Source organism: Nicotiana tabacum, chromosome 15 (assembly GCF_000715075.1).
Source record: "Nicotiana tabacum cultivar K326 chromosome 15, ASM71507v2, whole genome shotgun sequence".
Taxonomy (NCBI): Eukaryota; Viridiplantae; Streptophyta; class Magnoliopsida; order Solanales; family Solanaceae; genus Nicotiana; species Nicotiana tabacum.
In genome coordinates, this window is record NC_134094.1 from 41546880 (window position 1) to 41562567 (window position 15688).

General features: G+C 37.8%; 1 protein-coding gene across 1 annotated transcript; it reads right to left on the reverse strand.

Annotated features, from left to right (window-relative positions):
- Positions 1-2376: 2376 nt before the first annotated feature.
- On the reverse strand, positions 2377-2967 carry LOC107780522 (uncharacterized). Its single transcript, XM_016601077.2, has one exon. The coding sequence runs from the start codon at positions 2904-2906 to the stop codon at positions 2460-2462; it is 447 nt and encodes a 148-aa protein (XP_016456563.1). The 5' UTR covers positions 2907-2967; the 3' UTR covers positions 2377-2459.
- Between the last annotated feature and the right edge of the window lie 12721 nt (positions 2968-15688).

Genomic DNA, 15688 nt, shown 5'->3' on the forward strand with positions numbered 1-15688 from the left:
TCTTCTAATTTTAGAACGTGAATAAATCTATAGATAATGTACTAGTAATTTGAATGGGCTGTTTGTTTTTGTTTTTTTCCGTTTTTTATTATAAAATAATTTTAAAACTCCAATTTTTTGGAATTAGTCTATAATTATTTTTTGAAGAACCGCCGAAAATATAGAAATCAACTGCTGAAAAGTACTCCTTTTGGATGGTTAACAATGATTTGAAATTTATAATAAAATAAGATCGTTGGAATTTTTTTTCCAGATTTATTTTTAAAAATATGGATAGATATTTTATTAAAATTTCCAATATTTTGATTTAGTTATTTATTATTAATTAATTCAGAAATAAATTATATATGGCTTTTTTTGATTATGCCATATGGCTGAATTAGTTATTAGTTAATGCATCATATGTGGCTAATAATAATAATAATAATAATAATAATTAGATACGGAGAAAAAGGGGAATTATAGCAATAGCTCCCAATAACGTCCAAGTATAGGGATATATCTTTGGAATAAGGTCAAAACCGTGAGTATAGTTGTACTAACTACTAAGTCTCTAAATAAGAAATTTAGAAGTTAACTGATACAATAAGGAAGGAAGTGATTGTACTTTTCTTTAATTACTATGTTTGCGCAATTTATTTTTAATTTATTGACTAACTCAAATAAATCTTCCACTTCATTTTATATGGAAGTAATTTCAGCGGCCGCAAATTTGAAGGAAAAACAAATCTTTGACACATAAATTAAATGTATAAAACATACCAAAAGCACCATTTTTATCTAGTTGTCTTAAATATGCCATGTAAATTTCTTATTCCTTTTGCAAGAATTCGAATAATGCTTCACGAACAAATTAACACCAAAATAGAAAAATATAAAATATAATGTGTCAGTCTTTCTCTAACGAATTCAAAAAAAGTGTATCATATGGAATAAAACAGAGGAAATAATAAATAATGCAGTGTTTGAGGAAGTTGTTTCAATTGAATAGTAATAAATTAATGTGGATGTAGATATATTTTAAATAATTTACTCCATTCCAGGAAAAGCTGTAACGGGGCGAATGCTTCCTCCAAGGAGAAGACTGAATTTGGTAGCAACAAATCATTTTCTGCTGCTTACAAACCTCTTAAGTACCCCAATTGCTCGTAAGCTCCATTAAACTAACCCTTATTTTTTCACAAACGATGACATAATTTGACTTCTTCCAAGGAAAAAATCAGTTTTCGGAATGTGAGTTAATGATACTTACGTTTTAAAATAGGGCTAATACATAGTTTCCCCCTTAGCTTGGACTTGACCAGTTTTTTCAGAAGAATACTTAAAACTTTGCGATCGAAACGATTTTAATACCGCTTTTTGTTTTGATTTTTCTTTTTCTTTTTCTTTTCTTCTTTCTCTTTGACATGAGTACCATAGACTCCTTTCAGCCTTCTCCTTCTTCTTTACCCCTTCTTTTCTCTCATTTTCTTCACCATTATTAATCCACAAACATAATACTACCTCTGTTCCAAAAGCTCTGCATGTAACTTTGAATAAAAAGAATCATTGTGTTAACCTCGAATTAACCGATGCAAATTGAAGTTTAAATGGTGATGTAGTGCTACTCAGAGAAAAACTGAAGCTAACTTTTTGCAGTAGTGAAGTTCCAAGTTTCCATTTTTTTTCCCACCTCTACGAAGCAACTAAGCTAAACTTTGATACACCAGAGACACCTGCATCTGCAAAATGAGGATGCTATGGAAAAAATGAAGTGTCCTTTCCTATTAGGATAACGTTGTGTCTAAATGATAACCCAATTTTGCCAGAGAAGGAAGTTTCCTTTTTTTTTGAACACCACATCCAATGAGGACACTGCAGTGTCTAAAGATGAACCTCTTGTGTCTGTATATTTTGGTTGCATTGACAGTATAGTCTCGTTAAAATTTGAAACAAAATGAATCTTTAGGAGTATTAGTGTGCAATGTAGAAATAAAAGACACTACTAGATCTAGAGTATAATTTGTTCCATGTACAGGTCCTATGTTGAGTAATATATTGAGAATTTCAGATATTAATTTAAAGTATGTTTATGTTATGTTTGTGTTTGCTTTAGCATGCCTAAGCCTTATTTGTGAGATGTGATTTATGAAATGAGTTTAACTTTGCTGAAGATAGCCTCGTCAAGATGGTTCAGTTGGTAGAATCAAGCCCGTTGAATGCCTGTTTCAGCTTTGGATCGTGACAAATATTCATCAAAACAGAGACAGCAATACAACGTTGATCAATTTATCCGTCATAAATCTGTGCTTGTCTTGTAATTATTGAGATGCATGTATAAGAGCTTAAATTGAAGTAGAGAAGGTACACATACACACACACTCTCTGTTGCACACTGTTGTTGTGCTTGTGCAGGTGGTGAGTGGCTCTTTTTTACAAATAGAAAAGAGCTCGAGGAATATTCAATTGACCTATAAAACTCAAGATGTAGGCTTATTATGGACCTGCATTTTCAATCCGAAAGATGCAGGCTTCTTTCTCTTGAGCTTAATCATGTGACTTAAAACTTTGGTATAACGACTCACCATTTGCTTGAATTTCAATCCATTCATCAAACTTCCTTCTGGCTGTTTCACTACCAACTGAAGTTGCTTTTCTTCTTCGGTAAAATGGTGCCCCAAAGAAGTTCCTCTGCCTTCAATCAGCTGCTTCAAACTCTTCTTCTGATCTTCTTCTTCCTCTTCATTACTAATTACCCCTTTTTCTTCTACATTCACATCTTCTCTGCTTTCCACTGAATTGATCAATTGTTGAGGGTGCTGGGGGCTTTTGATAGCTTCTTCTTTGATATTCACTGGTGATTTTCTTGTTCTTTTTGACATACTAATATCATAACGCAGTTTTCTTGGAAAACATTCACTTTCCATATTTTTGTTTCTTCTTCTTGGTTGTTTTACTATTTGTCTAAGGTGCTTTTTCACAAATCGGGTAATTAAATAATTCTAAAGTTTACTATTGAAGGGGTTGCTTAAGGATCAGTTTTGGAGTCATTTTTAAAGGTAAAATGTCAGTTTTCTTGGCTGGTTTTGTCCTAAATATTTCCGGGAATGTGAAGATTTGTTCTTTATGCAATGAAGAGAGGTTGGTAGTGATGTTTACCGATGCTATGTGTAGGTGATAGTTAAAATGGTAAAGGTTTATTCACCTCGAATGAGAGGTCTTGGGGGTGGAATTGTTATTTTTTAAGTAGAAGAGCTAAAAATCTTCATATTGAGCCTTTTTGAGGTTCGAATCCCAAGAGATTTGCAGTCGTACCCTATATTTTGTGTCACCTTTTAACCTGTACCATATTTTTAAAAATTATTGATTTGATAGCCAACTAACAAAAAATCCGTAATAATATGACAATTATACTCCTGACAAAAGATATAAAAGCTGCATCACGCATTAATCGCATTCTCCTCCATCACTCCGTCCCTCCTCAAATCTCCTCTCCTCTCACCAACTTTATCAAAAAATCAGAAAGTTAAACTAGATTCATATTCCGAATTCAAAATTACAAAATACATTGTAAGTATTGCAATTCATCTTTAGAATTCGAATTAGTTTGTGAAACTGATTGACCTTCATGATAATGTTTCTGGAATTATTTTTGTAATTCATCATCCTTTTAAGTTTTAAACTTAAAAAATCAGAATTCAATTAACGCTCATTTAATCACACTTGCATGAAGTTGTTTGACGGATATAGCATGAAGTTTTCACTTATAGATCTTCAAAAACTTTTCAAAACTTCAAATTTAATGCATGAAAGATATAAAATAAAGTTTTTTCACGTTGAAGTCTGAATTTTTAATCAAATACAAGCTAAAACTTCATGCTAATGTAGCATGAAGTTGTTTCACGTTAAAGCTAAAACTTCATGCTAATGTAGTGTGAAGTTATTTCACGTTGAAGCTAAAACTTCATTCTAATGTAGCATGAAGTTGTTTCACGTTAAAGCTAAAACTTCATGCTAATGTAGCGTGAAGTTATTTCACGTTGAAGCTAAAACTTCATTCTAATGGATACTGAAGTTATTTAGTTCATTTGATAAAATTTCATACCAACACTTGCTGAAGTTTTGTCAAGCAGTCTACAGTATGCTGAAGTGTTTTAGTTCATTTGCTAAAACTTCAAACTAAACATGCTTAAGTTATTGTCCTGCAATATGTAATTTTCTAAAGAATTTTTGCTAATGCATGCTGAAGTTATTTAGTTCATTTGCTAAAATTTCATACTAAAGCATGCTGAAATTTTGTCCTGCAGTCTACAGTCTTGTCATGAGTTTTATCCGAAACTTCAGTCTAAACAAACTGAAGTTTTTTAGTTCATTTGCTAAAACTTCAGGATAAACATTCTTAAGTTTTTGTCTTGCAGTATGTAATTTTCTAATTAATTTTTGCTAATGCATGCTGAAATTATTTAGTTCATTTGCTCAAACTTCATACCAAAACATGCTGAAGTTTTGTAGTATTATACTGAAGGAAAAATTATGTTTTTACTTCTGTTATTTGAAGGGAATTAATATAAAAAAATAACACACAAAAATATTAAAACAAAAACATATAATATTTCATTAAACTACATTAATAGAAATTAAAATTTAGCTAAAACTACATTAAAGCTAAAACTCCATGCCACACGTTAAAGCTAAACGTTCAGGCTAATGGATGCTAAAGTTATTTAGTACATTTGATAAAACTTCATACGAACAATTGCTGAAGTTTTCTAAAGCAGTCTACAATATGCTGAAGTTTTTTTGTTCATTTGCTAAAATTTCAGACTAAACATGCTTAAGTTTTTGTCCTGTAGTATATAATTTTCTAATAAATTTTTGTTAATGTATGCTGAAGTTATTTAGTTCATTTCCTAAAGTTTCATACCAAAACATGCTGAAGTTTTGTAGTATTATGCTGAAGGAAAAATTATGTTTTCCTTATGTTATTTTCTGAGTTTAAAGAGAATTAATATAAAAAAATAACACACAAAAAGATTAAAACAAAAATATATAATATTTCACTAAACTAAATTAATAGAAATTAAAATTAAATAAAGAAATTACTTAAAACTAAAAATAATATAACAACCCTTTAAATAAAAGGATTATACAAAAAAAAAAAAACTAAACATCCATTCCATCGTCGTGGTCATCATCGTTAGACCCACGAGCGGCTCCAAGACTAATCATAGGAGCCATCTTTGGGCAAGATCTCGAGCCTGTCGAGCTTGGTCTTGATTTCTCCCAAATCCCTTTCATACTTGTCTATGAACTCATCGAGTTTCAACTCGAATGCCTCTATGATATCTTATTTTATTTCGTCAATGATTTGCCTGATGACAACATCGTTTTTTATGCCTTTTGTTTATTATCTACTAAAAATATATGTGTTTGAGTGAATAAACTCACAACGCATAGCGTACTTATATAGGAGGAAACAACTTCTGCATTATAAATGAAAAGGCATAAAGGATTTTTTTGAACATCTAGTGTAAAGGGTGCATGAATGTCACATTAATGTAATTATTACACTAACACATACCCCAACGCAAAATAATTACTATATTAAATATGTTTGTTATGTTTTACGATTAAAAATGCACAAAAATACTCATGTATAGTATACGATTAGCACATGCTAATGCATGCTGAAATTATTTAGTTCATTTGGTAGAATTTCATACCAAAACATGCTGAAGTTTTGTAACGTAGTGTCGCGACCCAAAATCTAACTAGCCGTGATGACACCTAACCTCACCCGCTAGGTAAGCCAAATAACAACAATCCGATTCAATTAATATTTAACTGACTTTAATACACTCCCCAAGGACTAGTAGTACAAATCATGAGCTTCTAAGATTAGAATTTACAAAACTGGTGTGAAATAAAAATACGTCATCTTTCTGAAATATACATGAACAGATTAAAAATTCTAAAGCTACCATGAACAAGAAGAAGCAATGACTGAAATGCAGGTACATCTTCAGATCCAGCCCTCATCGTACACAGCTACATCAGCATCAGAAATCTGCACGCAAGGTGCAGAAGTATAGTATGAGTACAACCGACCCCATGTTGTGATGACCCAAAAGGTCATCTTTAAATTTAATAATTATTTTTATGTTCTAAGACCTCGAAAAGTACTATTCATCATTCCTCGACTTATGTGCACAGTCCGCATAATTTTTCGAAAAGTTTTTATGTGAAAAATAGATTAAAATATGAAATAGAGCCTTAAAACTCAATTAAGTTGACTTTGGTCAATATTTTTAGCAAACGGATCCGGATCAGTATTTTGACAATTCTGATAGGTCCGTATCGTGATTTGGGACTTGGGCGTATGCCCGAAATTTAATTTGGAGGTCCCTAGCTCAAGTTATGACCATTTAATGGAAACTAGTAATTTAAAGGCTAAAGATTTCCAAAAGTTTGACCACGAATTTGACCTTTTGATATCGGGGTCGGAATCTGATTCTAGAAATTGCAATAGCTCCGTTATGTAATTTATGACTTGTGTGCCAAATTTGAAGTCATTCCGGATTCGTTTAATATATTTTGGCACGAGTTTTGCAAATTGAAAAGTTTAAAAATCAAAAGTCCGAATCGAGGTGTGAATTGTAATTTCTGTGTTGTTTGATATGATTTGAGACCCCGAGTAAGTTCATCTGATATTTTAGGACTTGGTGATGTATTTGGTTGAGGTCTAGGGGCCTCGGGTGAGTTTTAGATAGTTAACGGGTGGAATTTTGGACTTGAAACTTTGCTGGAAATTTTCTAATGCATTGTCTGGTTTCCTTCTTCGCGTTCGCGAAGAGGAACTGGAGGTAGGCAAAATTTACTCTTCGCGTTCGCGAAGAGGGGACTGCGTTCGCGAAGGGGTAAAGGACAGTGTTCATCGCGAACGCGTGAGAGTGTTCGCGTTCGCATAGAAGGGCGAGGCCTGGCCAGGCACCAGGCGATAAGGCTTCGCGTTCGCGAAGGGGAGACGCGTTCGCGAAGGCCAAGTTTGGCAAGGCATCGCATTCGCGAGACTGCCCTCGCGTTCGCGAAGAAGAATTATTGGGAATTTTGGGATACTGGAAACTGCGCCATAGGCAGCGCCCCACGCTACCTGTGACGTCCGAAATAGCTGAGGGTCTATAAAACGGGGTTCTTGCCATTTTTACTCATTTTTGAGTTTATGGAGCTCGGTTTAGGCGATTTTTGGGCGATTTTTACGGGAAAATATTGGGGTAAGTGTTCCTTATCCTATATTGATTATATTTCATGATTCCATACTCATTTACATCATGAATCCATGAATTTATGGAAGAAAAATCAGATTTTTATAAAATCTTCCAAAAATATAAAATGAAGATTTGAAAGTCAATCCGATGTCGGAATTCGATAACTTTTATATGGTTGGACTCGTCTCGGAACGGGTGTTCGAATTTCGTAAGTTTTTCTGAGATTCGAGACATGGGCCCACTGGTGATTTGTGAGATGAATTTCAGATTTTAATCCGGATTTTTTTTTAAAATTCATATGGAATTAATTCCTACGATTTGTATTGAGTATATTGACTTGTTTATGACTAGATTTGGGAATTTTGGACACAAATTCGCAAGGCAAAGGTTTATTGGATTCTTTAATTTGGTTGCAAAGCGAGATAAGTATCGTGGTTAACCTTGAGTTGAGGGAGTAGGACTTATTTGTCTATTCACTACATGATTTAATGTGCTGGTACAACGTATATGTGAGGTGACGAGTACTTATGTGTTGTGGTTGAGTCAAAGCATGCGGGTGAAATTTGTTTATTGAGAATAATTGCCTATTTAATTAAGATATTCCTGCTTAAGTTTATTATTGATTATTTGTTCATTATTCATGAAATTATTATTTATTTAATTATTGTTGAATATTTTGGAAGGTGAAGTTGATATTCTGGTATTGAATTGATTGATAAGTGTATATCCCCGCATTTAAATACTCTTCCGAATTTATATTATTATTTTTATGGTAAGGAAGAGTGTAAAAGCACGAAGGGTGTTGCCGTGCCATTTGTGAGTGTAAAAACACGAAGGGTAATGCGTGCCAATTTCAGAGAGTGTAAAAGCACGAAGGATGATGCCCTGCCAAAAGAGAGTTAAAGCACGAAGGGTGATACCGTGCCAAAAGAGAGTTAAAGCACGAAGGGTGATGTCGTGCTAATTATTATTATTCATTTATCAATTTATGGGAGGAATGAGAGTAAAATCACAAAGGGTGGTGCCGTGCCATTTTTTATATTATCAGTTGCTTATTTTATTGTTGATGAATTAATTGGCTACTATGTGACACTTCTCTTGCTGAAATTTCTATATCACTCCCCTTCGCATATTCCCTCCCAAATTTATAAATTGTTATTTATTGTGTTATTATTGTTTCGTATTTGTATATACTTGTACAAGTTATTTACGTACGTGTCCTGTCATAGACTTGTCACTACTTCGTAGAGGTTAGGCTCGGCACTTACGTAGTACATGGGGTCTGTTGTACTCATACTACACTCTGCACTTCTTGTGCAGAATTTGGAGTTGGTCCCATCGGCGTACCATAGACGTGCTCGGATTCAGCTACTCAGAGGAGACTTGAGGTATAACTGCACATCGTTCACAGTTCTGAAGTCCCCTTCTATCTTATCTTAGCTTTGTATTATCTTTCAAACAGCTTGAATTTTATTCAGACCTTTAATTGTATTATTCTAGTAGCTCGTGTACTTGTGACACCAGATTCAGGGATGTATTTTGATAATTCGGTATTTATGGTCTTCCGCACTTTATTTCAGTAATTGACTTCTACTTAATTTAATTTGCTTAAAAATGGTTAAGATTATTTTAACGTTGACTTGCCTAGCAAGTGAAATGTTAGGCGCCATCACGGTCCTGAAGGTAGGAATTTCGGGCCGTGACAGTTGGTATGAGACTACTAGGTTACTTAGGTCTCACGAGTCATGAGCAAGCTTAGTAGAGTCTGAAGGATCGGTACAGAGACGTCTGTACTTATCTCTCAGAGGCTATGAAGTCTAGGAACAATATCACTTCTTTCTTATTCTGTCATGCGATTTTATTCTATCATCGATGATTGAACCATTCTATTCTTATTCTCTCGCAGATGGCGAGAACACGTAATACATCTACTGACGGACAGGGATCAGAGCCCCCGGTGGCAACTATGACTAGGGGTAGAGGTCGAGGCCGAGGTCATGCTAGAGGCAGAGACAGAGGTAGAGGTAGAGCTCAGTCTAGAGCTCAAGCAGCAACACCTATTGTAGAACCTCAGGTGGATCTTCAGGAGGAGGTTCTCAATCAGACTGTATCGGTTGGATCAGTTCAGGTCCCGAAAGGATTTATAGCCACTCCAGTGCTTCAGGATGCTCTAGTCCGTTTGGTGAGTCTTATGGAGGGCGTGGCCCAGAATGGTACATTTCCAGTGGCACCAACCGTCTCACAGGCTGGGGGAGGAGAACAAACTCCCACTACTCCCGCTCCGAAGCAGATGGCTCCGCAGTATCAGGCTCTAGCATCCCCGCCAGTTGGGGTAGTTCAGCCAGTTGTTGCGGCACAGGCCGGTGATAGTCCCACCATGTCTTATGAGGCTTTATTGAGGCTGGACAAGTTTACTAAGCTCTTTCTAGTTCACTTCAGTGGTACACCTTCTGAGGACCCACAAGATTATCTTGACCGTTGCCATGAGGTGTTGCGGAACATGGGTATAGTTGATACCAATGGGGTCGATTGTGCTTTATTTCGGATGACAGGTTTCGCTAAGTGGTGGTCGAGAGATCTTATGTTAACCAGACCAGCTGGGTTGCCTACGCTGACTTGGGAGAAGTTCTCACGGCTATTTCTAGAGAAGTTTCTCCCTATTACATTGAGAGAGGATTTCCGCAGGCAGTTTGAGCATCTCCAGTAGGGCAGTATGACTGTTACTCAGTACGAGACCCGTTTTGTGGATCTAGCCCGTCATGCTCTCCTTTTACTTCCTACTGAGGGAGAGAGAGTGAGGAGGTTTATTGAGGGACTTACTCACCCTATCAGGCTTCAGATGGCCAAGGAGACCGGAAGTGAGATTTCCTTTCAGGTGGCTGCTAATGTTTCTAGGAGGATCGAGATGGTTCTTGCACAGGAAAGACAACAGGGGTCTGATAAGAGGCCTCGACAGTTCGGTCGGTAATTTTGGAGGCAGGGGTAATTTTGGTAGGGGTCATCCTCCCAGGCCGTTTCATTCAGCACTCCAAGCATCCTACAGTGCACCACCAGCTCTTATTAGTGCACCTCCGATCTAGGGTTTTCAAGGTGGTTACACAGGTCGACAGGGTCAATTTCAGGGTCAGCAGTCACAGCAACCGAGGTTCTATTATACTTGTGGTTATCCGAGGTACATTGCTTGATTCTGCCCCAGGTCTTAGGGCAGTATGCAACAGCAGGGTTCTCGTGCTATGATTCCAGCACCGGTTGCTTCATCGCCTGCTCAGCCAACTAGACGTAGGGGCCAGGCAGCTAGAGGTGGAGGTCAGACTATTAGAGGTGAAGGTCAGGCCGTTAGAGGTAGAGTCCAGCCAGTTAGAGGCCGTCCAAGGGACGCAGTTCAGAATGGTGGGTCCCAACCCTGATTTTATGCTTTCCCAGCAAGGCCTGAGGCCGAATCATCCGATGCTGTGATTACAAGTATTGTTCTAGTTTGCTATAGAGATGCTTCAGTTCTATTTTATCCAGGATCTACTTATTCCTATGTGTCCTCTTATTTTGCTTCATATCTCGTGATGCCTCGTGATTCTCTGAGTGCTCCTGTGTGTGTGTACACTCTGGTGGGAGATTCTATCATGATAGATCATGTCTATCGTTCATATGTGGTTACTATTGGGAGTCTTGAGACTAGTGTGGATCTTCTACTTCTTGATATGGTAGATTTTGATATCATCTTGGGTATGGATTGGCTGTCATCTTATCATGCTATATTGGATTATCACACCAAGACGGTGACCCTAGCCACGCCGGGGTTACCTCAATTAGAGTGGAAAGGAACTCTTGGTTATTCTACCAGCAGGGTTATTTCTTATATGAAGGCTCGGCGTATGGTAAAAAAGGGGTGTCTAGCCTATTTGGCTTATATTCGCGATCCCAGTACGGATATTCCTTCTATGGACTCAGTACTAGTTGTTCGTGAATTTCTAGAAGTATTTTCTATAGATTTGCCGGAGATGCCACCCGACAGAGATATAGACTTCTGTATTGATTTGGCTCCGGGCACCCAACCCATTTCCATTCCACCGTACCATATGGCCCAGCCGGAATTGAAAGAATTGAAGGAATAATTACAAGATTTGCTTGATCAGGGATTCATTAGACCTAGCGTCTCACCTTGGGGTGCACCAGTGTTGTTTGTAAAGAAGAAAGATGGTTCAATGTGCATGTGTATAGATTATCGATAGTTGAACAAGGCTACTATCAAGAACAAGTATCCGCTGCCAAGAATTAATGACATATTCGATCAGCTTCAGGGTGACAAGGTGTTTTCAAAGATCGATTTGAGGTCTGGTTACCATCAACTGAAGATTAGGGCATCCGATGTCCCTAAGACAGCTTTTTAGACTCGGTATGAGCATTACGAATTCCTAGTGATGTCATTTCGGCTGATAAATGCCCCAACATTTATGGATTTGATGAATCGGGTATTCAAGCCCTATCTAGATTCATTTGTGGTTGTATTCATTAATGACATCTTGATTTATTCCAGCAGTCGAGAGGAGCATGAGTAACATCTTCGGATTGTGCTTCAAACTTTGAAGAATAATCAGTTATATGCTAAATTTTCAAAATGTGAATTTTGGTTAGGCTCAGTTGCCCTTTTGGGGCATGTTGTGTCGGCTGAAAGAATAAAAGTGGATCCTAATAAGATTGAGGCAGTTTAGAATTGGCCTAGACCTACTTCAGCTACAGAGATCTAGAGTTTCCTGGGTTTGGCAGGATATTATCGCCGATTTGTAGAGGGATTTTCGTCTATAGCATCTCCATTGACCAAATTGACCCAGAAGGGTGCCCCATTCAGATGGTCAGACAAATATGAGTTGAGCTTTCAGAAGCTCAAGACCGCTTTGATTACGGCGCCAGTGTTGGTATTACCCACTGGTTCAGGATCTTATACGGTGTATTGTGATGCATCTCACGTTGGGCTTAGTGCAGTATTGATGCAAGATGGCAGGGTGATTGCATATGCATCGCGGTAGTTGAAAGTTCACGAGAAGAATTATCCTGTTCATGACTTGGAATTGGCAGCCATTGTTCATAAGCTGAATATTTGGAGGCATTACCTTTACGATGTCTCGTGTGAAGTATTTACTGATCATCGTAGCTTACAATATCTGTTCAAACAAAAGGATCTCAATTTGAGGTAGAGAAGATGGTTGGAGTTGTTGAAAGACTATGATATCACCATTTTGTATCACCCCGGAAAAGCCAATATGGTGGCCGATGCCTTGAGTAGAAAGGCTGTGAGTATGAGCAGTCTTGCGTATATTCCGGTTGGTGAGAGACCGTTAGCTGCAGATGTTCAGACTTTGGCTAATCAGTTCGTGAGTTTAGATGTTTCAGAGCCCAATTGGGTTCTAGCTTGCACAGCCGCTCAGTCTTCTTTATATGAGCGCATCAGAGAGCGGCAATATGATGATCCTCATTTGCTTGTCCTTAAGGACACGGTGTGACACGGTGATGCCAAACATGTGGTTGTGGGGGAAGACGGAGTTCTGTGGATGCAGGGTCGTATTTGTGTGCCTAATGTTGATGGGCTTCGTGAATTAATTCTTGAAGAGGCACACAGTTCCAGGTATTCTATTCATCCAGGTACCGCCAAAATGTATCAAGACTTACGGCAACATTATTGGTGGAGGAGAAAAAAGAAGGATATAGTTGCATATGTATCTCGGAGTCTAAATTGTCAGCAAGTCAAGTACGACCATCAAAGCCTGGTGGTTTGCTTCAAAAGTTAGAAATTCCTGAGTGAAAGTGGGAGCGTATCACTATGGATTTTGTTGTTGGGCTCCCACGGACTCAGAGAAAATTCGACGCAGTTTGGGTAATTGTGGACAGGTTGACCAAGTTAGCACATTTCATTCCAGTGGCAGTTACCTATTCTTCAGAGCGGTTAGCTGAAATTTACATTCATGAGATTGTCCGCCTTCACGGTATGCCCGTGCTATCATTTCTGATCGAGGTACGCAGTTCACTTCGCACTTCTGGAGGGCTGTACAGTGTGATTTAGGCATGCAAGTTGAGTTGAGTAAAATATTTTATCCACAGATAGACGGGCAGTCAGAGGGCACTATTCAGGTATTGGAAGATATGCTTCGCGCTTGTGTTATAAACTTTGGAGGTTCTTGGGATCAATTCTTGCCACCTGTGGAGTTTGCCTATAATAACAGCTACCAGTCGAGCATTCATATGGCTCCATATGAGGCATTATATGGAAGGCAATGTCATTCGCCAGTTGGCTAGTTTGAACTGGGAGAGGCTCGGTTGTTGGGTACCGATTTGGTACAGGATGCCTTGGATAAGGTCAAAATTATTCAGGATCGACTTCGCAAGCCTCAGTCTAGGAAAAAGAGTTATGCTGACCGTAAAGTTCGTGACATTGCATTTATGGTTGGAGAGAGAGTATTGCTCCACGTTTCACCTATGAAAGGTGTAATGAGATTCAGAAAGAAGGGCAAGTTGAGCCCTAGGTATATTGGACCCTTTGAAATTCTTGAAAGGGTGGGTGAAGTAGCCTACAAGCTTGCACTACCACCTAGTTTATCAGCAGTTCATCCAGTATTCCATGTGTCTATGCTCCGAAAATATCATGGTGATCCGTCCCATGTGTTAGACATCAGCTCAATCCAATTGGATAAGGATTTGACTTACGAAGAGGAGTCAGTAGGTATTATAGCCCGACAGGTCCAACAATTGAGGTCTAAGAGTTATCCTTCAGTTCGGGTGCAATGGAGAGGTCAATCAATTGAGACAACTACCTGGGAGTCTGAGTCTCCACACCTTTTCACCGTCTCAGGTACTTTTCTAATTCCGTTTGAGGACGAACGTTTGTTTTAGAGGTCGAGAATGTGATGACCCAAAAGGTCATCTTTAAATTTAATAATTATTTCTGTTTTCTAAGATCTCAAAAATCACTATTCATCAATCCTCGACTTGCGTGCGTAATCCGCATAGGTTTTTGAAAAGTGTTTATGTGAAAAATAGATTAAAATGTGAAATAGAGCCTTAAAACTCAATTAAGTTGACTTTGCTCAATATTTTTAGAAAATGGACTTGGATCAGTGTTTTGATAGTTTCGGTAGGTCCGTATCGTGATTTGGTACTTGAGAGTATGCCCGGAATTTAATTTGGAGGTCCCTAGCTCAAGTTATGACCATTTAATGGAAACTAGTAATTTAAAGGCTAAAGATTTCCAAAAGTTTGACCACAGATTTGACCTTTGATATCGGGGTCAGAATCTAATTCTGGAAAGTGGAATAGCTCTGTGATGTCATTTATGACTTGTGTGACAAATTTGAAGTCATTCCGGATTCGTTTAATATATTTTGGCACGAGTTTTGCAAATTGAAAAGTTTAAAATCAAAAGTCCGAATCGAGGTGTGAATTGTAATTTTTGTGTTGTTTAATATGATTTAAGACCCCGAGTAAGTTCGTATGATATTTTAGGACTCGGTGGTGTATTTGATTGAGGTCCCGGGGGCCTCGGGTGAGTTACAGATGGTTAACGGGTGGAATTTTGGACTTGGAACTTTGCTGGAATTTTTCTGATGCACTGTCTAGTTTCCTTCTTCGCGTTCGCGAAGAGGAACTGGAGGCAGGCAAAATTTACTCTTCACATTCGCGAATGCAGGGGAGTGTTCTCATTCGCGTAGAATGGCGAGGCCTGGCTAGGCACCAGGCGATAAGGCTTCACGTTCGCGAAGGGGAGACGCGTTCGCGAAGGACAAGTTTGGCAAGGCATCGCGTTCGCGAGACTGCCCTCGCATTCGCGAAGAAGAAATCTGGGGCAGCACAAAATGTGCTTTGCGAACGTGAGGGTGATGTCGTGTTCGCGAAGAAGACATCCCTGGACAGCACAACTTAAGTTCTGGAAATGAGATTTCGTCCCATTTTTCATTATTCAAGATTTTGAGCTCGGGTAAGGTGATTTTTGGGCGATATTCACGGGAAAACATTGGGGTAAGTGTTCCTTATCCTATATTAATTATATTTCACTATTCTATACTCATTTATGTCATGAATCCGTAAATTTATGGAAGAAATATAAGATTTTTATAAAATCTTCCAAATATGTAAAATGAAGATTTGAAAGCCAATCCGATGTCGGAATTCGATAATTTTTATATGGTTGGACTCGTCTTGGAACGGGCGTTCGGATTTTGTAAGATTTTTTGAGATTCGAGACGTGGTCCCCATTGATGATTTTTGAGATGAATTTCAGATTTTAATCCGAAAAATTTGTAAATTTATATGGAATTAATTCCTACAATTTGTATTGAGTATATTGAATTGTTTATGACTAGATTTGGGGATTTCGGACACGAATTTGCGAGGTAAAGGTTTATTGGATTCTTGAATTTGGTTGCAAAGCGAGGTAAGTGTCGTGGTTAACCTTGAGTTGA

Coding starts and splice junctions, on each gene's coding strand:
- LOC107780522 (XM_016601077.2), bottom strand. CDS start 2,906: ATGGAAAGTGAATGTTTTCCAAGAAAACTGCGTTATGATATTAGTATG.